A 24,307-nucleotide genomic window follows, 5' to 3' on the forward strand; every position below is an offset into this window, starting at 1 on the left:
TGGCTTGATCCCACAAGCGACGATGGAGCCAAGATCATCACGTGAAAGGTGGGGCATTTTGCACAGGATTCTGGGAGTTGTTTTAAGGCACGCAGCCAATTCACATGGCGTTCTTGTTACAAGCAACTGGGCTGCGCCTTTGTGAATCAAACACACCTCAACATACACCTAAGATGGCTTTATAGCTTTGGAGATCCCAAAGGAAGAGTGGGAAAGGTCTGATCTACAGTGCAGGAATAATGCAGTTTGACACTGCTTTAATTGCCATGGCTCAATGGTAAGGAATATTGGGATTTGTAATTTGTTGTGGTGCCAGAGCTCTCTGGCAGAGAAAGGTAAATATCTCATGAAACTAGAAAGCATTGAGCCATGGCAGTTAAAATAGTGTCAAGCTGCATTCATTTTGCAGTGCAGATTAGACCAAAGAAATGGTCTTTAAAACACGCTGATGGGAATCCTGCATTAGTTCTCATGGATTCCCAGGTCTAAACGATTTTCAGATAGCTTAGAATTCAAAGACACAGTCATGTTAATCTAGAAAATCAGTGCACAAAGGGATCTTTTGTAGCACCTTTGAGACTAAATGAAAAAGAAGTTGGTAGGATGAGCTTTTGTAGACTTGAGCCTATTTTCAGACATCCATCTGAAGAAGTAGGCTCACGTCTATGATGCTGATGCTATCGACTTCTTTCTTTCAGTTCGTCTCAAAGGTGCTGAAAGATCCCTTTGCATTCAGACCGCTGAGTATTTGCCCCACATTTCTGCCTTGCTAGGAGAAATATTCTCAGAAGTGCCCCCAGTTTCTAGTGTTTCCCAAACTTTGGTCCTCTAGATCTTTGCACCTTTAGATCCCAAAATTCCTGACGGTTGGCCAAGCTGGTGGAGCTTCTGGGAGCTGAAGTACAGAATATCCCAAACTTTGGAGGGCCAAAGTTTGGGAACCACTACTAAACCCTGTGGAATTATACACTCTTCCATGGCATGGACAGTTTTGCAAAGAGACTGGAGCGACTCCCACCGCCTGGTAAGGAAAAAACAACCCGGCAGGGGCACCCCTCTACTGCTGACCGACCATGTCATAAAAGTCAGCAAAACCGTTCTGCCAACTCGGACGTCCCAAGCTCGCTCTTCGGGAGGAATCTGCAAAAGCGCTGGCAGGGTTGGTCTCATCCAGCGAAACGCCCGCCAAGCCAAGCACTTAAGAGAGCCCAGCCCTATAATCAGTGGCTTTGCTGTGAATCAGCAGAATGTGCTGACATGCACCACTGGAGGGAAAGGGATTAAAACAACATGCACCCAACCAAGAGCCAGGCTGGGCGCCCGGCTCCACCTTCCCAATGTCCAAAAGCAAAGGAGGGAGGAAGAGATGGCAGGCAGGGCTCACCGGCGGCACATGGCACTGGCAGCAGTGTGCACTCTCTCACCCCACTCACCTCTACTATACTCACGTCTAACTTCCTTGTGCATGTTTTGGAATGGCTTTTGTTGCTGCTGTTGTGTGCCTTCAAGGCCTCATTCCCACTACCTTTTAAACAGGATCGCAATTTGGTTTGAACCTGGTTCCCACTTAATTCGTATCATTGAAGCGATTCGGCAAGGGGGGCCCACGCACCAGACCCATTTAACCCATGTCTTTTTGATGCTGATATTTTCCGTGACTTTTGGGATAAATCAGTTCTGCGCAAGTGTGAACCAGATGTGGATCAGAATCAATTTAAATCTGCCCTTTGGCCAGTTGGAGTGGGTCCATTTTGAACCAATTCATTCATGAATGGGAACCACAAGGGTGTTATTTTGCAAGGAAAAAATGTGATCGGGGAAAATGTAATGGGAACGCTGTCGAATTGATCCATTGATTTGGATTGCAAACCACTTTTTTTGTAAGTGGGAATGAGGCCTCACCTTAGAGTTGCCAACAACAGCACAACAACCAAAACAAATACAATTTATTACATTTAAGTCGTAACATACAAAACTACAAAACGCACCACATCAATGCATCGAAACACAAGGTTATATAAAGCAACAAATTAATCCTAATGCTGTAATCTAAAAATATAATTCCTCCCTCTACCCACTTTAAAAACATTAAACCAAATATTTACACAAACTGAACGAAACCAAACAATTACACACAACGACATAACTAAAACTGACTTCCCTCCCTCCCATCCCAGGATGTTTAAGGCAAAATATAGTAAAGCTCTCTAATATACTTTTCTGCTTCAAACCCACTTCTGTTCCAATATTGCAATATCAAAAGTGCTTTATCCATAATCTTTTTTCCCAAGTAAAGCAAAAAAAAAAAAAAAAAAAAAGGTACCCAGCTTTAAAAAGGATCATTTTGACTTAATTTTTTACTTAAAAATATATAATTTGTCAGTCAGCCTTGAGGACGCTGGAAAGGGATGAAGCTGCAATTGGTCATCTGTAAAATATCAGATGAGACAGAAGCACAGCCGCTCCCTGGATGCTTATGAAAAGTTGGTGAATCTGCATTTCGGAAAGCCAAATTCGGCAACTATTAAACAAATATCACCCGACTCTTTGCCTATGGAAACGTGACACCTTTTTTCTACACAAGTCACTATTTCTCCAAATACTTCTACTCTTGGTTAGCTACACTGTCTCTGTCCCAAACACCTAAACGCTAGAAGAAAAGAGTATCATGGTTCTTCATTCCCAACTTGGAATAATTCTTTTTTTGGCTGACAACAACCAGAATCCCCCAAACAGCGTCTGAGTTGTCAACCAAAAAAAGTAACTTGTCCAAGCTCTGGTTAAGATGCACAGGTAAGAGTCAGGTGTGTAAAGTGTATGTGGAAATATAAGAGCCAGTTTAACATAAAGGAAACTCTGTTAGGCTGCATCTGCACTGCAGGAACAATCCAATTTGACGCCACTTTAACTGCCAGGGCTCAATGGTATGAAATGCTGGGAACTGTAGTTTTGTGAGATATTTAGCAGACCAGGTGGCCATAGAGGGACAAAAGGCTAGTGCCAGGTGTTGCCTCATCCCTATGGCAAAGCATGATGTGGGGGACCAAGGTATAATCGCTTACAGGAAACTACAAGGAGCCTTGGGGACTTGGCCGCTGGCCGCTGAAAAAGGCATTTTCATCAGGTGTTTCAGACAAAGCTGGTAGTAATCTCTGGAGAGCCAGACAGACCAAATGGGATCATGCGCTCTAAGGATGCCCCATGGTTAAGCAGAGTCAAAGCCAGGCTGCATCTACACTGCACCATTAAAGCTAGTTGATGCCACTTTGACTGCCCTGGCACCATTTTCTGGAATCCTACCATTTGTAGTTTGGTGTACGACCCCAGAATCCATTGGCCTAGACCCCTAGTGCTGGGGTTCTTCTCAAACTCTGGTCCTCCAGAAGCTTTGGATCTCAACTCACAGAAGCCATTTTAGCCAACGGTCAAAGATTCTGGGACCTAAAATCCAAACACCTGGAAGACCAAAGGCTGTGCGTTTCTCAAAGTACAGCAACAACGCTCTCTAACAAAGTGCCTTGTTGCTCTTACTGTTGCTTTTGTGCGCCTTCAATTAGCTGCCAACTTTGTCTGAGGCTGAGAGCATGTGACTTGCCCAAAATCACCCAAAGGGTTTCCATGGCAGAGCACAGATTCGAACCCTGCTCTGCAGAGTCATAGCACAGCACACACACCACTACACCATGTTGCCTGTTTCAAAATACAGTCAGCCTCCTGGATCCCTGGATTCTTTATTGATGGATTCTACTATCTACATCTTGAAAATATTCCAAAAATATACTGTATAAATTCTATAAAGGAAGCCTTGATTTTACTATTTGACATGAGGGGAAACCATTTTATTATGCTATTGCATTTAATGGGACTTGAACATCCACAGATTTTGGTATCCATGGCGGGGTCCTGGAACCAAACCCCAGCGATGCCAAGGCCCCATTGCACCTTACCAAGCTACAAATCCCAGGATACTATAAGGTGGAACCTTGGCACTTAAAGTGGTATCAAAGTGCTATTACTTTATGGTGCAGCTACACCCATCAGAGACGCTGGAGTAAGACGCAGACGCTTGCCAAGCAGAAAGATGTCACGAAAGCCGAAGTGCCCCTTGATGAATCGACTCCGTCTAATAAAAGCAAGATTTATTTGACTGTAGACAAGCTCTGCTTGGCGGAACTGACGGGTTCATTGAAAGCCCCAGTGTTTATGCTAGGTTAGGCACCCGGCCCCATGGCAAAAACGGAAGAAGACGAGAAAAGCCTGCGAGAGTGATTCAGACAAAGGCACCGTCCCTCCCACCGGCCGCAAGTCCCATTGTGCCTTCATCTTTTTAAAAACCTTCCATCCATCATGAGGTTTTCTAGGAGCCTAGTGGATGGAAGACAGATGCCTTTATTCATGATGAAATCATGGCTTTGTAAAAAAGCAAACAAACACACCGACGGGCAGAAACCAGACATCCGGGGCCATGAAAATGTATGGAACAGAAAAAGTCGCTGACGCTACTCAGCTCCATCATCCAGATTTCGCAGTGTGCGCCTTTAACAAAGAACCAGATGTTCTGGCTCTTCAATGCAATTGCACTTATTGGCCACAACCCTGGAAAGTTGACTGGTGCTTCAATCCAATCAATATTCCCAATAAATCCATTGCTAAATGGTAAGTCAAGATCTATGGAAATCCCATTGATTCCATGGGATTTGAATCCCAAATTTGAATCTCCATTTGGGAGAGAGGCACAATATAAAACCCCATCAAGAAATAAAATTGGTGTACTCCAGCTGGAACCAGCAATTGGACTCAGGCACAGTATTATTACACCCATATTGCAGAGGGAACAGTGCGCATTGTGTGGGGTGTGTATGTTACAACACAAAGACTTACCATGGTGAGTTCATGGGTCAAAGGTGAACCTGGGACTGCTCAATTTAAACTCTTGGGGTTAAATTACATGTTACTTTAAATAAATAACTATCACATATGTAGGGTGATTCAAAAAGAATGTGGAAAACCAAATCAGAACAGCCTTCCTTTTGCACCATTTCTTTAAAAATCACCCAGTATATTATTTCTTTTTAAATTATGGGGTCCTGATTTTTTTCCTGGGACTCTCCATTCAAAAGAAAGAGCATCGGTTTAATCTTCCGCTACTCACCCAATATTGTACTGATAAGGAAGGCGGCGATGACAAACCTCCTCAACAAATCTTGCAAAATACCCCAAACAAACCATGGTAGGGTCGCCATAATGCAGAAACGACTTGGAGGCAGGCAACAACAAAGTGACCATGGCCTGTTACAGACTGCCAAAATAAAGCTACTTCAGGTCTCTTTGGAGGTATGCTGTTTAAATGATGCATGGGTCCTAAAAGTCCGGAGGTCGCGCCAAAGCCACACTCCATTCCTAAGCACTGGAGGGCAGCTTTGGTGCAGCTTCCGGATTCTTAGGATGCATGCATCATTTAAACAGTATACCTCCAAAGAGACCCGAAGCAGCTTTATTCTGGCAGTCTGTAACAGGCCAATAGGACTCAGTAAAAATCCAATGGCTATGTAGCTGCTAGTTACTTCTTTGAAATACCATGCAGCTTGACCTTTAGCCACTGGGCCACAACATTTCTATAGGGAACAATCAGAAGGTGTATCTGGAAGGGAAGACTTCCATGGAAAAGCAAGGCGGTTTTCCAAATAATGAATTTCATATTGCACAGACGGCACACGCTAGCCACTAATACACAAGTCACAAGCCAATCTGATAGCAGGAGTAAGAAGCTATGATATTCAGCCCCCAACTCTAGAAATCAATTAGCTGTTTAAGTGTGGAAGCCAAATCTGCCGTCCTCGTGGTCCACAAGTGCACTTTCCATATTGGATGACCTGCATGTGTGAATGCGGGCTGTCGCCCACCGAAGTTTCAAAGGCAGCATTTTTCAGTGGAAACAATTCATGCACTAAACTGCTGGTCACCAAGGCTACAGGAACCCAGGGATGAAGAATCCAATTTTATACACACTCACACGCACAAGTTTCATTCTCCTCCAAATCAGGAGAAAAATGTTTCTTGCACACATCCTGCCTTCCTAATGTTTCTTCCATCTTTTATCTCCCAAAGGACGCTCCTAGCAGATGGGTCTAGCACAGACCCGATGCCCTTCAAATAAGTTGGCACGGTCAACCTGTCATCAGCAGGGCCAAGGTGTCTCTCTCACCTAATTTCAAATGCCTGCTGCAAGCTAATGGATAGAGTTACTTGTTAGGATACAACACCAGCAGGGCTTGTGTTTGGAGTCAGAGGAGTTCTGGGAGATGCAATAGAAAAAGTATCTTTTCCCAGGGCTGGTTGCAAGTTCTGGCAAGAGGGATCCATCTTCCCTCTTGCAGCCCACTGAACAAGGAAGGCGATGGGGAAGGAGAAAGGAATGAAGTTGGGTGGCACAAAGAGAGGAGATGCAAACAGGTTGGTACTATCCATTACTGGCTTTGGCCCTGATAGGCTACACCAAAGGGAATATAGACTGTGCTGCTCTCTGGTGCCCAACTTCATAGACCAAGAATGCCATATGCCATGGTGAAGGCATGAAGAGCAGAGGTGCCACATGCACAATGACTCTGAGTCCTGTTGCACCTGCAATGCCAGGGAATCCAATTCTTCAGCCAGTTGGGACACTGCCCACCTCATGTTCTTCCCAACCAGAAATGGAGGATACAAAAGGTACTTAGATCTTACAAGGGAGAACCAGAAACAGTTGGCTCCATCTCCAGTAACCCCCTTGGCTCCATCAATGGTGGCTCTGCCCATGGTGACCCCACTAACCTGGCTCTGTAAGCATTTGCCACCACTGTCCCAAGGGATGTAGCCAAGTGCAAGGAAGGGAGGAAGACTCCTTGGAATAAAAAAGAAAGAAACTAGACCCATTCAAACTGGTGCAACTGCAAGGAAAGCCCATCTTAAGGTGGATTCTGACATCAGCAGAGAAATGGCCAAAGCTGGAGACTAGGAGACTCAAAGGTCTTGCATTGACAAAATGGCTTTGAGCAAAGTACAAGATGGGGGTATCTTTCCTCCAAATCATCCTTATTTTCTGCAGCTGTCCATCTCATTTCTCATTCAATTTCAGAAGCATAGGTTTTGGAGGGCCATGCTGGGCCAACAGATGTGCTTCTTGCTAGGTCAAGACCATGCTGCCATTCTATTTTATGCAATGCAAAAAATCAAATCAAGAGATAGAGAATCCCGTTCAAAACCCTCTGTTTCATATCACACCCTTCTCTGTCTTGTTTTAGGACAAATCAAATTATTCCTTTGTAAAAACAAACCGCCTCGTCCCTTCGGTCAGCACAATGAAATGAGTAGAACAGACTATATTGCTTCAGACAGCAGATCAGGGAGAATAAAGAAGACTATAGGGAGAAAACAAAAACCCCAGCAAAACAGAGAGCCAGCAAGGCTGGACTATCTATCATTATTATTATTTTGTGCGCAAGGGATCATTTTAAAGGATGCGCACACAGACCCCCTTGGCAGTCTGAGATGGAACGAAGTGCTCCACTTCTTTGGGATTTTTAACCACCTCTTTTCTATTGCGCTGGTAGATCAAGCCATCCTCCTAAATATAATTAAGTCTATAATGTTTGATCATTCTCCGAGTGCAGCTGAATAGGCCACCAGCCTGTCACTAGGCAGGATTTCCCCCCTGCCCCATCTTCCAAATTTAGTTCAGATCCGTTGCATCAAGTTATCCATTATCCCAACATCCCACAGTTTATTAATCCCATCTGTCTCTTTCGACAGTCGCAGCAACTTCCACTCTGGCGCTGCGATTGCCCTTGCAGCAAACATCATACTTTAGGACATGTTTTCAGGACGGCAAACAAACTGATTGCCATCGACAGCAGTTGAATTTTAACAAAAAGGCTGCCATTTCAACCATGCTTTTTTCCACCGATGCGAGGGTCGCCTAGTTCGCCTACAGCCAGCAAATCCATCTCCTCTCCTCTTCCTTTTTATATCCATTTGATCTTTCCAGATATTAAATACCCCAAAGGGATACCGTTCTAAATGTTTCCCCTTAAAACTAGCACTTAAGGATTGTGACAATGGGCTTGACCATCAACATTATTCTAAAAGTATATTCCATTGTTTAAAAAGGCATCTTGCTTCTTGCTTGAGACTGAGAAGCTATTATGTAATATCCTAGGGCTGCCCTTGAAAAGATCCTATAGTTTCCAGTGACAGGGCAGTCTTTGTTTAATGCTATTAATTTAAGGTTATCGCCAAAGATGGGGATGTTTTAGGAGTGTCAGTGAAGCCAGATAGGGCCAGCATGGCACAATGGTGTTGGAGAGGCGTTCAAGAGACCTGGGCTTGAATCCTTCCTCAGCTGCACAAACTCACTGGGTGACTTTGGTCAAGTCACACTCTCTCAACCTTAGAATAAGGCTCTTCTGAATAATAAAGCTTATGAAGGAAACCCTATGTAGAGTACCCATAAACTGAAGATGCAGTAAAGCAGCAGCAGCACACACAATCCAAGAAGCAGATAAAAAACTGCCAGGGAGGAAAGATCCAGATCACACACGCTGGGTCAGATCCAAGCATTTGGCATCCCCTGAAACACTGAAAAGAGTCATGGGGTTGTCCAATCCGATCGCATGGTCAGCTACTTGGGTCATCTTGCCCAGCTCTAAATCTGTTATTTCAGGTCTTTCCAGCCAAATGCATCCTCCAACTCCATTGGAAATAGAGTTTAGGTATGTTCCTTTCTCTTTGACTACAATTTCCAGTATGCTCCTTCCAGCATGGCCAATGGTTGCATGTGGATCCTGGGAGTTGTAGTCCAAAAGGGAGTATCTTCACAATCTGGCTGGATTACAGATTTTGAATGGTGGGCTTTGTAGTGCAACACATCCAGAGAGCACCAAGCCAGGGAAGGCTCTAGTCTATAATACTTCAAGTGCTGCCAGAAATGCCACTCCTACCATCATCGCATTGTATTTTGCCGCAACTGCCAGTGCTCCAAAGGTCTATTTTCCATGCTGTCATTTGTGGGTGATGAGTCCCCAGAAGATCAAGAGCTTGTTACCAGCCTCCAAGTACGTCTCTGTACCCACAGCCCTATTATTTTCCACCGGCCTCCATTACTCCAATCCATGAGGTCATTCAATTTCACCCAGGGTAATTTTCCAGTCCTCATTGGCGCTGATGCCTCTTAACTTGGTGTCATGCGTGAATTTAAAACACCAGACTCCCACCGTCGCCACTGATGCCTCCAAAGACCACAAAGAAAGGAAGAAAAAGAACGAACCGAAAATGATCTTCGGGAAACAGACAGCGCTCCATGGAAATTAAAAAGCTTGCCATTTGAACAGTTGAGAGACACACTTCAGAAAGACCAACCCGGGAAAAAGAAGCAAACAATTTGATTTCCCTCTTCGTATGCTTTGGAGTCTAACATTTGATCATTAGTATTAGCATGGCTGCATGTACATATCTGTCATCTTACACTAACACAAAGTACACAGCAGACCTCTCTCCCAAAGATTTTACAGTCTGTGTCACATTGGTGACACTTTCGTGACCCTATCAGTTGGGGGCTGGCGGTTTCCACATCAGTGGAGTAGCAAATTTACTCTGGGTTCTCATCTGAACTGTTAAGAAGGTTAAGGGGTGACATGAGAGCCATGTTTATTCATTAGAAGGGATCATGTTGCAGACGGAGCAAGCTTGTTTCCTGATGCTCCAGAGACTAAGACACGGAGCAATGGATGCAAACAACAGGAAGAGAGATTCCACCAAAACATTAGGAAGAACTTCCTGATGGTCAAATCTGTTGGACAGTGGGATATGTTGCCTCTGAGTGTAGTGGAGCCTCCTTCTTTGGAGGGTTTGAGACAGAGTCTGGATGGCCATCTGTCAGGAATGCTTGGATTGTGTCTTCCTGGATGGCAAGGGCTTGGACTGGATAGCCCTTGGGGGTCTCTTCCAACTCTAAGACTCTAGGATTTAGACTTCAGATCCCATAACTCTGACTGTTGGCCAAGTTGTTTAGGCCTTCTGGGAGATGAAGTACAAAACAAATTGAGGCCGAAAGGTCGGGAACCATTGCCTTTTGCCTTTCCTGGGTTCTGTAAAAGATTCTTCTTCCTTAGGCTCAATGGAGGAAGCTCTTGTTTAGCTATTTGTCAAGAGGCCTCACAACTGTTCCATTGTGATGGTGGTTGATAATGGTGGTTGTGGTGGTGGTGATGATGATGATGGAGACATGCAGGGTTGGGACAGGCAAGCATATCCTACTGCACTTCATTTCCCTGTTGCAATTTTGAGCTTTCTCCAAGAAGTCCAACCCTTTTCTTCTCTGTGATTACATTACTAACAACAGGGAGAAATTAAAAGAGCCAGCAGAAGCTGGTGATGGTGCTTTGGGTGTGGCTTTTGGCCACAGCTTGCAACAGCTCACAAGAAGATGTTAATTCAGCTTGAGAGCTGGTGCAAGTGAGCACAGTTAATTGAATGCAAAATTAGAAGCAATGGGGCTCAGAAGGGGACAGCCACAGCTGGAACTAGGAACAGGTTGCTGGATAAAGTCCCAGAACTGGAACAAGCAGCTTCACTTGCATGGACCTTCCCATTTCCACAGAATCGTTGAGCTGGAGTCCAGGCCAACCCTATTCTGCCATGTAGGAAGACAATCCTCCAAAGAAGGAGACCTCACCACACTCCAAGGCAGCATCTTCCACTGTCGAACAGTTCTTACGGTCAGAAAGTTCTTCCTAATAGTTAGGTGGCACCTCTTACCAGATTCCTGCCTACAGAAAACAGCCTAAAAAACATACCAGGCCCTTCCATGCTTTTCTTATTAAACGTAGCCACCAAGACGCACACCCATGTATCACGTGGTTGCACAGGCGTGTCCGACAACAGTTATCATTGTGCACTAAACAGCAAAATTAGCTTGGCATAGCATTTTGTTCTCTCCTTCTGGCTTTTCATTTCCCTCTCTTCTGACAACCAGCCAAGAGGATAAAATTCTGGTTGGACCAGTGCGCTTGCAGCTGAATGGAAACTCCAAGCACCTGCTCAACCCAGTAATGCTCCCCTTGCGCCGTCACCTTCTCCTCCTCCTTGCGCTAAACAGGAGAAGCACAAACAAAACTTCCTTGCAAAATCAAATACCAGGTAGTCATATAAATATCAGCAAGCAGTCAATGCAACTTGAGTTGGCCCCTCAATCCCTTCTTTTCATCCTTCCAGAACAAGAGGCTACCATTGTTCTGACTCAAGGCCCCAAGGATTCCTGGCAGAGGCAGAATCTGAACCCAGACCAGAGTCCACTGTCTCTCACAGCCACTTCACAGTTGTGAAAAGCAACACCTCCTCCTCAACCACAGTCACAGGTAGACGAAAATACTTCCTCAGAGAAGTCAGATGGCTTGGAGATCATAACTGGTGTAGTATCATATGAGATCTAATTCTAGCCCCCTCCTTGAGCAATGAAACTTTTATTCATAGGCTTTGATTATATTCACAGGCTTCTTCTGCACTGAAGAAATAACCTAATATCAGACCACTTTAACTGCCCTGGCTCAATGTGATGGAATTCTGGGTTTTGTATTTTTGTGAGCTATTTAGCGTTCTCTGTTAGAGAGCTCTGGTGCCATAACAAACCACAAATCCCAGAATTGCATCACATTGAGCCAAGGCGGTTAAAGTGGTCTCAAACTGGATTAATTCTGCAGTGTAGATGCATTCTTAGAAGGAGTTTTCCAGCTTTCTTTGGCTTTGGAGTCCAAAGTAAAGGAAACTGGAAGAGGCTACTTTGCTGGCTGATAGAAGTAACTCCTTCTTAACAGTTGCTTGCTTGGGACCTGAACTTTCTTTCCAACTCTTGCTACTTCTGCTTTGCCCTGACCCTACTCTCCTCAAATCCTACCCATAGCATTTGGGATGCTGGCGCTTACTACAATCCTAATCCGTTGCCAATATCCGTGGCATGCCAAAGAATGGAAAAGATGAAACACAACTCTCAGACTTCAATAATTCTAAAGTTAGGAGAGCTAAGAGCCTCCCAGACTTGCCTACTAGAGGTGGATATCTCACCAACTATAATCTTAGCAGAAGATCACCACTCAGACCATTGTGGGATTGAAGGTCACCACAGCAGAGTGTCATTCAACAACACAGGTGCCCTATTTACCTACACAACTGACATTTGCATGCTGTCTTTTCATCCCTGGAGCTCACCTGCTAGAATGGCTCTTAGCAACAGCTTTAGTTGCACAAAAGACAAACACTCCACTCACTGTTGAAGGAAGCAAAGGTAATCTCCCTGGTCACATTCACTGTCAACTTTCCTCACACATCTCCATTACGCATCATGCTCCAAAGTGGAAGAACGGAAAGGAAGAAGGCATATTTTATATATGAAAGAACCAGGTAGCATCCCAAATAGTGAGGATGTATCTCGGAACACTAAAAACATCCTAGTCATGGTATTTCCCATCACCATGTACAGTGAAGAATGTGAATAGGAAGAAAATCAACTCATTTGAGATGTGGGGCTAAAGAAGAGTGCTGAGGATACTGTGGAGGACCAAAAAGACAAATGGGTCTTTGAACATATCAAGCCTGAACTCTCCTTGGAAGTCAAGATGACCAAATTGTACATTGTACGTTGGCCAAGTCATGAGAAGACATGACTTATTGGATAAGACAATAATGCTAGGAAAGGTGGAAGGAAGAAGAAAGAGAGGAAGATTGCAAGCTAGATGCATAGACTCAACTAAGGAGGTCACAAATATGAATTTACAAGACCTCAGCAGAGCGATGGAGGACTTGGAGAAGTCTCACCCACAGGATTGCCATGGGTCAGGGACAACTCAAGGGCAGTTAACCACAACAAAGATATGCAGGTAGAGCCAGAAACCTTAGGGCTAGTAACACAACTTTCATTTTAAACAGAAGGTGCCTGCTTGCATCATTCTCCACATTCTCCTTATGCCTTGTTGCCATTGCTTTAAAATGCACAACAGGCTTTTTCTGGCTTTTATTGCCATCAGTGGCATCACTAGGGTTGGTGTCACCCAAATGAGGTAACTCATGTTGGCACCTCCAGGTTGCCTGGCACACGCTCCAACTGCCCCCCCCTTTCCTCTCTGGCTAGCAGCCCCACCAGACCAGGTCCAAGCCAATGGGCAGCAGAGGCACCCTGGTCGGCAGAGAGGGTTGGCTAGGGGGGCTCTTGGGACAGAATGGAGTGACCGCTACGCTGGTCTTGGGACAGACTGGAGTGACCACTACACTGGTCTTGGGACAGAATGGAGTGACCACTACACTGGTCTTGGGACAGACTGGAGTGACCACTACACTGGTCTTGGGACAGAATGGAGTGACTGCTACATTGGTAATGGGACAGAATGGAGTGACTGCTACACTCCAAAATGTCACCTGGTGTGACACCCTCCTAGTGATGCCCCCAATTGTCATGACTAGCATGCAGGACCTGTCCCCTAGTTGGGCAAATAAACCACGCTCCACTCACCATTGTAGGGCACCGTTTTCCTGGGCACCAGGTTCCACCAACTGCTGACTGAGAAGGCGTCTGCGTTCAGGACCACCGAGACCAGAAAACACATGCCAAGGGCTGGCCCTGTGGCCATGCTGACCAGGCGGTGAAACGTCCACTTCAAGCCGAGGATGGATCTGGATGAAAACTGGCCGCCCGGAGAAGAAAGTCTTGCTGGGACCACAGGACTGCTTCCCTTCTCTCTGTCTTCAGGGGTCCTGACAACAATGAAAGGAAAAGGACGGTTAGCTCAGCTAAGGTTACGGCAGCATCAATTATGAACGAAGAGAGCGGGCATGACGTGCGCGTTGGGGAAGGAAGAAGGAGGGGAATGGGCCCAAAGTGGAACAAAAGCAGCATTGAAGGAATTTCCATTCAGGTATTGGGATCACCTCCGGAAAAGAGCACATGGCTCAAGGGGATGAATGGTGATTCAGCCTATGAGCAACCGGGGCTGGAAATGAGAGAGACCCGAAACACACACACAACCCCAGTTCACATGCTTGCTCAGTTTTGAAATCTCACTTCCTGTGTATCTATATCGAGGGACAGGTTTCTATATCGAGAGAAAAGTTTCCTGGAGATCATGGGATACTGGCCTTGAATACCCTAAGCACATTAAAAATAAAAAAGCAATCCGTAATGCACCCATCTTTATCATGTTTTCCTGAAAGTGGTCTTAATGTAATCTGAGGTTCGCCAAGGTCCAGCCCTGGAAAGAGTTGAACTATACCTGGTCTGCAAGGCAAGGCCTTTGGAGTCAGGAAAAGCAAGTCACTGCAAGTGGAGTCTTCCCTTATCTGAAATGCAGGGACCAGAAGCATTTGGGAAATTTTTAGATTTTGGAATACTTCTATGTTATCTTGGAGATGGGACCCAAGTCTAAACACGAAATCCATTTTTATGGCCCCATACAGACAGGCCAAAATAAGGACTGAAACGCAGCTTTGGTGCAGCTTCCAGACTCTTAGGGCACATGCATCATTGAAACAGCATACCTCCAAAGTGACTCGAAGCAGCTTTATTTTGGCCTGTCTGTATGGGGCCGATGTTTCGCATACACTTTATACACATGGCCTGGGGGAAATTTTATACACAATTTTTAAAAACAATTTGGTTATTTAATAAAATGTTTGTGTATGCTGAACTATCCGAAAGCAAAAGTGACACTCTCTCAACCACTTGTGGACAATTTTGGATGCTGGAATATTTTGGATTTCAGGATTCCAGATATGGGAAGCTCAACCTGTATACAGTATATATATTGTAGCATGTTAGAGAAAAACACAAAGTCTTTCTGACTACATATCAGGAAGAACTTCCTAATGGTAAGAGCTGTTTCAACCGTAGAATAGACTGCCTTGCAAAATGTTGGGCTCTCCTTCACTGGAGGCTTTTAAAAAGAGGTTATGGTCACCTGTCAGGGATGCTTTAGGGGTCAGTCCCTGCATGGTCAATGGGCTGGACATTACACGACTCTAGCAATCCCTTCCACTTCCATGTTTCTATGATTTCGCACTGCCCCCGCCATAGAGAGTTGATAGCCATTTAACACATCATGGTTTATTTGCATAACCGTGTTAAAAATGGGTAAGCCAGACCTTTGTCATTGTCAGGCTCAACTTTGATCAGTGTCTTCACAGAGCTGGAAACAGGCTCAGAGAAATGTTGCTACCCACAGAGAACAAAGGCACGTTTCAACAGATTTTTGGAAACAGCTTTGCAAAAATCTGCAATGCTTATTAGTCGAGACAAAGAAGGGTGAGCAGGCGCACCGTGAGTCACACACTTGTCTTGAATTCGCTGAGGGGGGAAAGGCTATCATCTGTCTCCAAGACCTAGACTTTTATAGACCTATAACAGTTCAAGAGAGCAATTCTCTGTGGGCCACAAGGGGAAGATGACGCATTAGACCAGTTTGATTCCAATCTATGAAGCTGTGACTGGAATTTTCTTTGTGATTTACATTGGCAGGACAGGGGGGTTACACCAGTGTAAAGTTGCCCCTCCGTTTTTGCAGTGGATCCGTTCTGGATAGTTGGTCTTCCACATCCAAAGACACTTCATCCATTGATTCAACCATGCATGGCTTGAAAATATTCCAGAAAGATATACATTCCAAAAAGCAAACCTTGGTTTTGCTGTTTTATAGAAGGGACACCATGTCACTATGCCACTGTATTTAATGGGACTTGAGCATCCATGGATTTTGGTTTCCACGGTGGGTCCTGGACCCAAAACATAGCAGATATCAAGGACCCACTGTATATTCCTTGTGCAATTCTTCACTGAAACTCAAGTGCTAAAATGATGTAACAAGAAACTCATTATCTATCAGAAAGTGAGTCTTCTGAATAATGTATCTGGACGGTTTGTTCCTGGTTGCTTCTCTGGTAAGCAATGGGAACAGAGAGGAAGCAAGCAGCCAAAAAGAAAGTATTAACTGACCAAATCAAGGTACAGAATTGCACACATATACATGCAAAAATGAAGAGCAGAAACATCCCCAAAGCCTCACCAGTGTGACCTAGAAGGAACTTTATCAAGGACTGTTAGATGTTACACAAACAATAATGAACCATTGCAAAAGTTAACTTTAACGTTTCACAACCACACTTTAGCAATTTGTTGCTTCTAATTTATCCTAGGTATTTGGTGCGGCAATGAATGAGGATTGTTTGTTTGTTTTAATAGGGACCGTTCCAAACAAGGCAGGGATGAGAATCATGCAGCCCTCCAGATGTTGTTAAACTACAGCTCCCAGCATCCCTGATCAATGATGGGGACTACGGTTCCATAACATCTGGTGGTGGGCCACACAATTCCTGCTCCAGGGGCAAGGAAAGCACTTAAAAACAAACAAACAGCGGGCCTTTATTTGACAAGTCAATCAACCTCTTCCTCTTCCGATCATTCAGATGCTCAGCTCTAGGAAAATCCCTCTCTGACCTCAGACCCGGTGACTGGATTTTGAGAAGAGCTCTTGCAAACGTCACCCAAGGGCCCTTCCAGCTGATGCAACACCGATGAAGTGTACAACTGGTTTCTCTGGCTGCTGTGGTTGCCCAGCATACATACCAAAGAGGCAATGGGAAATTCTTAAAATCTCCCCTGGCCAATTTATTCCGAGATAACGCCTGTCCAAGAAAGATCCTCTTCCACTCTTCAGGCGCCTCTTCTGCCAAAACATGCAGTACATACAATCTCCTTTTCTCCTAAAGCCATTCACACCCAAGGAAAGTATCATGCTACTTTCAGCTGCATCTCTGATCGCAGCCAGCTCACAGCCAACCACAAAAGAACCAGATTTGTGGCTTCATTTGAATTGGCTTGGAATCCATTTCAGGATCTGTGTCATTTGTGCTACTGGTTGCTTCACTGCTATAGAGCTCTGGAGTTGGACCTGTTGTTGTTGTGTGTCTTCAAGTCATTTCTGCCTTATAGTAACCTTAAGGCAAACCTACCATGGGGTTTTCTTGGCAAGGTTCTTCAGAGGAGGTTTGCCATTGCTATCCTCTGAGGCTGTGAAAATATGAGTTGGACAAAGCCATCCAGTGGGGTTCCAGGGCCAAGTGAAGATTTGAACCTTGGTCTCCAGAGTCATAGTCAAACCACTTATCATGCTGGCACTCAGGAGCAGAATCTACGCAGGGCAAAATGTCAAAGCCTCCGACGTTCTCCTAAGTGCTGAGAACTCTTTGCTCCAAGTTAGGTTTCGGATGTTACAACAATAGCAGCATAATAACTTCCGTGTAATCCAGTGTCCCTTCCCAGAGGCTGTGGGTACTTCAATACGGACAATTCTTCGAAGTCTCTTTTATACAGCCTATCCTGTTTCTGCAAGTGGTGTCCCCTGAGCATGCACAGAGCATCATTCCTGAGTCATTATTGGCACCTGCAATTCTAGAACAGGGCTAATAACACACAGGCTTGAGCCAACACATTTGCACAAGACAATCTGAGTCGAAATACAGTCAGCCCTCCATATCCACGTATTCAACAATCCACGGCTTGAAAACATTCCAAAACCCCCCCCTATAAATTCCAAACCTTGAATTTGCTACTTTATACCATTGTATTTAATGGGGCTTGAGCATCCACGGGTTTTGTTATCCACGGTGAGTACTGGAACCAAACCTCAGCAGATACCAAGGGCCCACTGTATTTGCAAAGTCCAAACAGCATATTAAGTTATTTCTGGTATACTGCCCTTGACATGGAGGTTCTGTTTCCCTATCAGAAAAAAGACCACTCCACCAGCAGTCCTCTCTCCTCCAGATTCAGCTTCTGGAAAAAACAAGGCTTGTAGCTGCATAGAGAACTCTTCATCTCCAGACCCTTTTGCAGAATTATATTCCCCAAGTTGGCAAAATTGCAATAGTCTGAAAGCCGTTTTAAAAGCACGGTCCTTAGGCACCTCAGTCAATGTAGCCCTTCCAAATGAAAAGCTGAGCATGTGACAAAAACCCAGCAAAACAGAGAAGGAAAAGAAGAATGGGATACTTCTTCTTCCTTTATTCCTGCTATTACCAACAGGCACGAACCCTCCTGATCGAAAAAGGAACCAAGAAACCTGGCGGAGGACCAGTGAGTCAGGTAACGGTACATTATTTCATTCCAGGACTTTATAAATCCAGGAACATTGCTCCGGTCAAGACAGCTAATTTCTGCTCTCTGTAGGATGATCCCAGGCCTCTCAGCTACTGAAGTTTCACAAACTGGGTTTCATTCTCCCTGCCAATAACAACCACCAGCACTTCATTTCAAACGGAGAGGCATTCAGGAGCAAGTCTTGCTTGGAGGAGTCTACACCATCCATTTCCCCTCTCCACAATTCAACTGTATAGGCTTGGTGACGGATGGGGAGGAAGTCATGCGCAGCCTCAGTGACCCAGTGAGTACATGAAGAACAGGTTCTGGCCATATTAAACCCTGCTTGCAACTTAAAAGCCACACAAAGGATCAGCAGAGGAATGTTAAAGCAGTTTCTAACTGGAAGAAAGCAAGGAGCATAGGTCTATCTCATACCCTCCAACCTTTTCCAGGTGAAAATTGGGACCTATATGGCCAAGCAACATCAGAATCAGAGCAGGCTGATACAAGTTATTAAGAAGGAAGAAGACTCAAGCTAGGAAAGGTTGCAGCAGCTTGCTTTTGCCTGAGCCTACTGGGAAATACAAGATTTCCCCCTTCTCTCCTCTTCCCTCGCTTTGTTGAGTGGAAACTACTTTTGCACCTTGAACATAGGCTGCATCTACATTGCAGAAGAAACACAGTTGGACACTGCCTTCAACTGCTATGACTCAATGCTATGCAATCCTGGGACCTGTAGTTTGTTGCGGCACCAGAGCTCCCTGACAGAGAAGGCTAGCTATCTTACAAAACTACCAGCCCCAGAATTCCATAGCATCGAGCCATGGCAGTTCAAGCGGCGTCAAACTGCATTCATTTTACAGTGCAGATTAAGACCATAATTTGAAGCGACTGAAGCCAGAAGGAGAAAAGTGGGAGAAGTAGAGAGAAACTGGGACGTTTTAAAAGCAGCTGAAAAAGTGGATTAATAGGCAAATGAGGCCAATTCTATGGTGATGGCCTTGTCTTCTCCAAACTTGCCACTCTTTAGATGTGCTTGACTACAACGTCTATCATTTCTCAACAGCCCAGATGATCAGGAATGATGGGAGTTGGTGGTCTCCCAACGTATCCAGAGAGAGTCAAGCTTGGCGAATGCTGCCAGTTGTCTCTTGCAATCTCAAGGCAAACTTTCACTCTAGGCTGGTTTGGCAGGCATCCTTCAGTCCAAGAAGCCAGGAGCCATTTGGCTACTTGCCCAGCCGTTTTTCAAACCGGTTTGTCTTCTCTCAAAAGGCAGATTGTAGGCAAGAAATCAACAAAATCAACCTTCCTCTCCCGCCCGACCCGGAGGTCAGTGGCATTTGCAGCGAGATTCTGCAAAAGTGCATGGGTTATAAACCTGAATGCACGCCCTACTAGCCCAACCCTGTTCCTCACGGAATAGAAAGACAATTACGCAGCCATGCTTTTTAATATAAGAGCGTTTGAATCTGCAGATATCAAAAAAGCCCTGCCTTCCCTGTCTCCTTGTCGAGCCTCCAGCATCCCCAGCAGTTAGTCCTGTATCATTCATACCCATTTTACAGGTAAGGAGCCAGGACTGACTCATTGCAACTTGCTCCTGGGGACACCCGGATCCAAATACCACTGCGCACTACATCCTAGGGCAGATTTATAATTAAAATGAACGCCTTTATACAGACAGACAGTGGTATATTTGGACCCACAAGACCTGGATCGGAGTCCTTGCTTAGTCACCTGCCTATCAAAGTCATTCTGCATCCTGTGTAATTTGGGAATGAGAGCAGCTCACCTCGCAGGGCTGGTTTTTGCAAGGACAAGGATGTTAAAATACTACCTGTTATTCCCTTGATGGATTTGGACAAAGTTACTCATTGTGCCTGCTAGCCTCCGATTCACAAAATAGGGACACTGAGGACGTCATCGTATTACTGAGCATCTCCAGAATTCACTCATAACTACTTCCACGGATTATGTCACAGTAGTCTTCACAACAACCCTGTCAAGTAGGTCAGTGCTATCATCAGGTAAATGAGAATTAGTGGTTTAGGAGTGGCTTTTCCCAAGGCCACTGAGCAAGTTGGCGGCAGAAGTAAGTTTGGAACTTCCTGGTTCTTTCGGTCATTATGCTTCATTTCCTAAATATGTAATAATCCAACATCAACAAAGTATTTGGTCTTCCAGGTGTTCTGGACTTCAGTGCCCAGAAGCCCCAGCCACCTATACTTTAGGATTGTCACCATAACACCATAGACAAGAATGCATTGGATTTGCCTACATGTTGACTCACCATTCAGCTACTGATTGACTAGGTCTACTCTAGTTGGACTAACCGCCAGGATGCTAGTTCAGGATGGTCACCAGAACATTATAGATAAGAGGCCCAGGGAGCTAAAGACAACTTTATAATCCAGCTCACACTCTCAGTACCAACTGTTTTGGGAGTAGAAGGCATTTTGCATTACTTAACAAGGAGGTAACACATTCTTAGTGTAAGCCAGCCTCCCCATGCTTTTGCCAGGACCGTCTCCCCTCCAAAATAAGTCCCAAAGGCCAAAACTGGCAGGTCTTTACCAAGGGCCAGCCTACAATACTTCACTCCCTGCAACAAAGGACAAGATGGAGGTCCCATCCTCATTTCATGTACAAAAGCCCCAAAGGGCTATAAGTTGAGTCTCCTTTATCCAAACCACTGGGACCTGAAGCGCTTTGGATTTGGGAGTTTTTCAGATTTTGGAGTATTTGCAAATACATCATGAGATATCTTGGAAATAGGACCCAAGTCTAAACATGAAATTCATTTATGCTTCATATATACCTTATACACATAGGCTGAAGATTATTTTATATACAATATTTGAAATAATTTTGTGCATGAAACAAAGTCTGTGTACCTGGAACCTTCAGAAAGCAAAAATGTCACTATTTCAGACATCTATATGGATGATTTTGGATTTGGGAATTCCGGATAGAGGAGACTCAACCTATAGTTTACTGTATCTTATGTCAACATTAGTAGTGGAACAACATCCTCACCATCATGCATGAAGCACCAGGCCATTTAGAGGGATGAGCAAATGTGAGTGGCAGTTGTAGTATCTTTACTATTAGGTCAAGTGAGAGAATTGCTGTTACCCAGGATTGGCCGTTTGAGCCCATTATCTCACTCTCCCTAATGGTAGCTCCCCTGTTTTGTACTATGCAGTTGGCCCTCAGTATTTATGAATTTTGCATCCACAGATTCAAACATCCATGGGTTGAATACACACACACACACACACAATGCAAACCTTGATTTTGCCCTTTTCTATAAAGTACATCATTTTACTACGTTGTCATATATACTAGGACCTGAGCATCCATGGATTTTGGTCTCCATAGGGATCCTGCAACCAAACCCCAGCAGATACCCAAGGTCCACTGTACTTGATAACAATCTGTAACACGTCAGCATCTGCTGCACTTGAAAAGTTGCCAGGTATGAAAAGTCCACAAAAGGGGCTACACAATACCTGGCGCAGGGTGTCAAGGTGAAAGCGGGAAGAACAGCAACAAGCAACTTTCAGCAGGTTTGGGGGCAGAGGCCAGTGAGAAATGTATCTATTAACCAAAGGTGTGCATACACTAAACAAAGGAGGAGAAGAAGACCTTGTCCCTTACTAGTTTGGAAACTGGCCCAAAAACAAAAAGAGAGACCAGTTAAACCAGTTGTTGTTGTTTTTCCCCTTCCTCAGTCCAATGGCAAACATAAGCATTTTGTAGAGTAATAAAAACAGGGGAAAGTCCCCTGCCCCTAGGAGCATCCAATCTAAACCAAGGTTTCCACCCAATTTTGTTGTTCAACTCCTGAGAGAGGGAGGGAGGGAGGCAGGGAAGCAAACAAGAAATGAATATATCTTAAAGTCCTGCATGGACTGGTTTAAGATTGTTTTTAAAAATCTGCGCACGCTCCTAGATCCAGGCAGAGAGCCACAGCTGTTCGCACCAGAAACTGCTGCCAGATCTGAGAGGCACAACCCCGGCAGCTCCACCGTAATTCCTCCTCCATCCAGGGATTGCTGCCAGACCCCAAAAGCAATCCCCCCACACACCCCCAACTCCCTTTTCTTGTGGTTTTCCTGTACTTTAACCACTTCCTGCCTCCAGAATGAGTCCAGCGCTGAGTCAGCTCCATAAAGGAATCGGGCGGAGGGGACCAGATACAATAATATTTCCCATCGCCTTCCTTTTCCAACTGAGTCGGAAGAGCAGCCCTACCTTTCTTGACCCCTGAAAAATCAACAGAGGACCACGTTTTCTGCTCTTGGCCACCGTCATTTCCTCCACCAACAGAAGGCAAGGAGAGGTGAAAAGTAGGGATGCGGGGGATAGAAGAAATTAAAGGATGAGCAAACCTCAACAGCTGGCAAAACGCAGCCCTCCAAACCTTGTCGGGTGACAGCTTCCATCATCCCTAAGCAATGCAATGGTGAGGAATGCTGGAAACATCAGTCCAACAACATCTGGAAAGAAAATCTACTCATTGTCGATGTGGGGCTGGGGAAGAGTGCAGAGGATACCATGGATGGCCAAAAAGACAAACAAATGGGTCCTAGATTGGGTCGAGCCTGAAATCTCCCTGGAAGCAAAGATGACCAAACTGAGGCTGTTGTACACATCATGAGAAGGCGCAACTCATTGGAAAAGGCAATAATGCTAGGAAAGGTGGAAGGAAGTAGAAAGGGAGGGAGACCGCATGCAAGATGGATAGACTCAACTAAGGAGGTCTGCAAGATTCAAGCAAAGCAGTGGAGGACAGGGAGCCTTGGAGATGTCTCATCCACAGGGTCAGCATGAGTCTGGGATGACTCAAGGGCAGTTAACACCAAACATGCCAAAGGGCTCTCTCAGCAGAGCACCTCCGAGCCAAGAAATCTGGGAGGTGTTTCCAACTAGAAGGGCAGCTGCAATGAAGGCTGACTTAAATCAGAAATGAAAACCACTGAAGGACAGCTGCTGACATGACCTTACTGCTAGTCAAGGAACACTAGTAGTCCCAGATCAGAGACCCATATGACTCAATAGTAGTACATCCTCAACACAACAGAGTCCAGGTTGAGGCTAGAGGGAAATACAGTGGGCACTTGGTATCCGCTGGGGTTTGGTTTCAGGACCAGAAATCTCTGAATGCTCAGGTCCCATTATATACAATGGCATAATAAAATGGTGTCCCTTATATACAAATTAAAAATTTGGGGGGTGGGAAAGGGCATAGTTTCAAGCCATGGACGACTGAATCCGTGGGTGCACAATCTGTGATTAAGGAGGGCCGACTGTTCTTTGAAGTGCCCAAAACATTCAGCCAAAACTAACCGTTTACAAGGCACAACTATCATTATTGGCTCTCCAGTTCACACACCAGCCGGTCACCCTGAAAGTCAGCCAAGGGAAGAGGGAATAAATAGTAATTCCAGGTGGATGTTCCAACTCGCAGGCAGCTACGAAAACAACTCATGTGCCAAACTCTGCCACGGACCTGTTATCAAAAAAGTTTCCAGTTTCTATTTCTGAAGTTTCCAGAAAGAGCAAGGGCCCTTCAACTACGGGTTGGAGTGGGTCAGCAAGCGCCACATCCCTCCCGCGTCATTGTCCCCAAATAAGCTGCGTAACAGAACTTTTTAAAACCCTTGGAAAATTATCCCACCCACAGAGTAGAAAACCAGGCACTGAGTCAAAACAACAACAATGGGTTGTAAACCGACAACATAACCCTTTATCGTGGCCAAGGTTACTCAGTGGGTTCACATGGCCGAGCGGGGCTTCAAACCCTGGTCTCCAGAGTTAAGAGTCCAATGCTCAAACCACTACACCACATTGGTTCATTCAACCTGTATTAGCAGCTTTATTTCTGATTTACTTCTGTTTGGGGAAGATTCAGCCTAGACAATGAGAAGACTGAAATAGTAAAAGAGTTCCTGCACTTTGGGTCAAACACTGATCAAACTGGGGACTCCAGTCAAGAAATAAGAAGAAGACTAGGAATGGGGAAGGCAGCTATGAAAGAATTAGAAAAGATCTTAAAATGTAAAGATACACAACTGAGCACAAACGTTAGAATCCATAAAAGCCATTGTATTCCCTATCACCATGCGCAGTTGCAGATAGGAGGAAAAT

At 45.0% G+C, this 24,307-nt stretch overlaps 1 protein-coding gene across 2 annotated transcripts in view; it reads right to left on the reverse strand.

The window, feature by feature from the left end:
* SEMA4C (semaphorin 4C) overlaps positions 1-24,307 on the reverse strand; it is a 66,666-nt gene that overhangs the window by 29,196 nt on the left and 13,163 nt on the right. For both annotated transcript variants that reach the window (XM_089537653.1, XM_089537654.1), the window contains exon 2: positions 13,535-13,776. In XM_089537653.1, the coding sequence (XP_089393779.1) occupies positions 13,535-13,652 (118 nt within the window). In that variant the 5' untranslated portion in view covers positions 13,653-13,776. The remainder of the gene's footprint in view (positions 1-13,534; positions 13,777-24,307) is intronic.

Source organism: Sceloporus occidentalis, unplaced genomic scaffold (genome assembly GCF_023333645.1).
Source record: "Sceloporus occidentalis isolate IW3139 unplaced genomic scaffold, rSceOcc1.0.p SCAF_9, whole genome shotgun sequence".
NCBI lineage: Eukaryota > Metazoa > Chordata > Lepidosauria > Squamata > Phrynosomatidae > Sceloporus > Sceloporus occidentalis.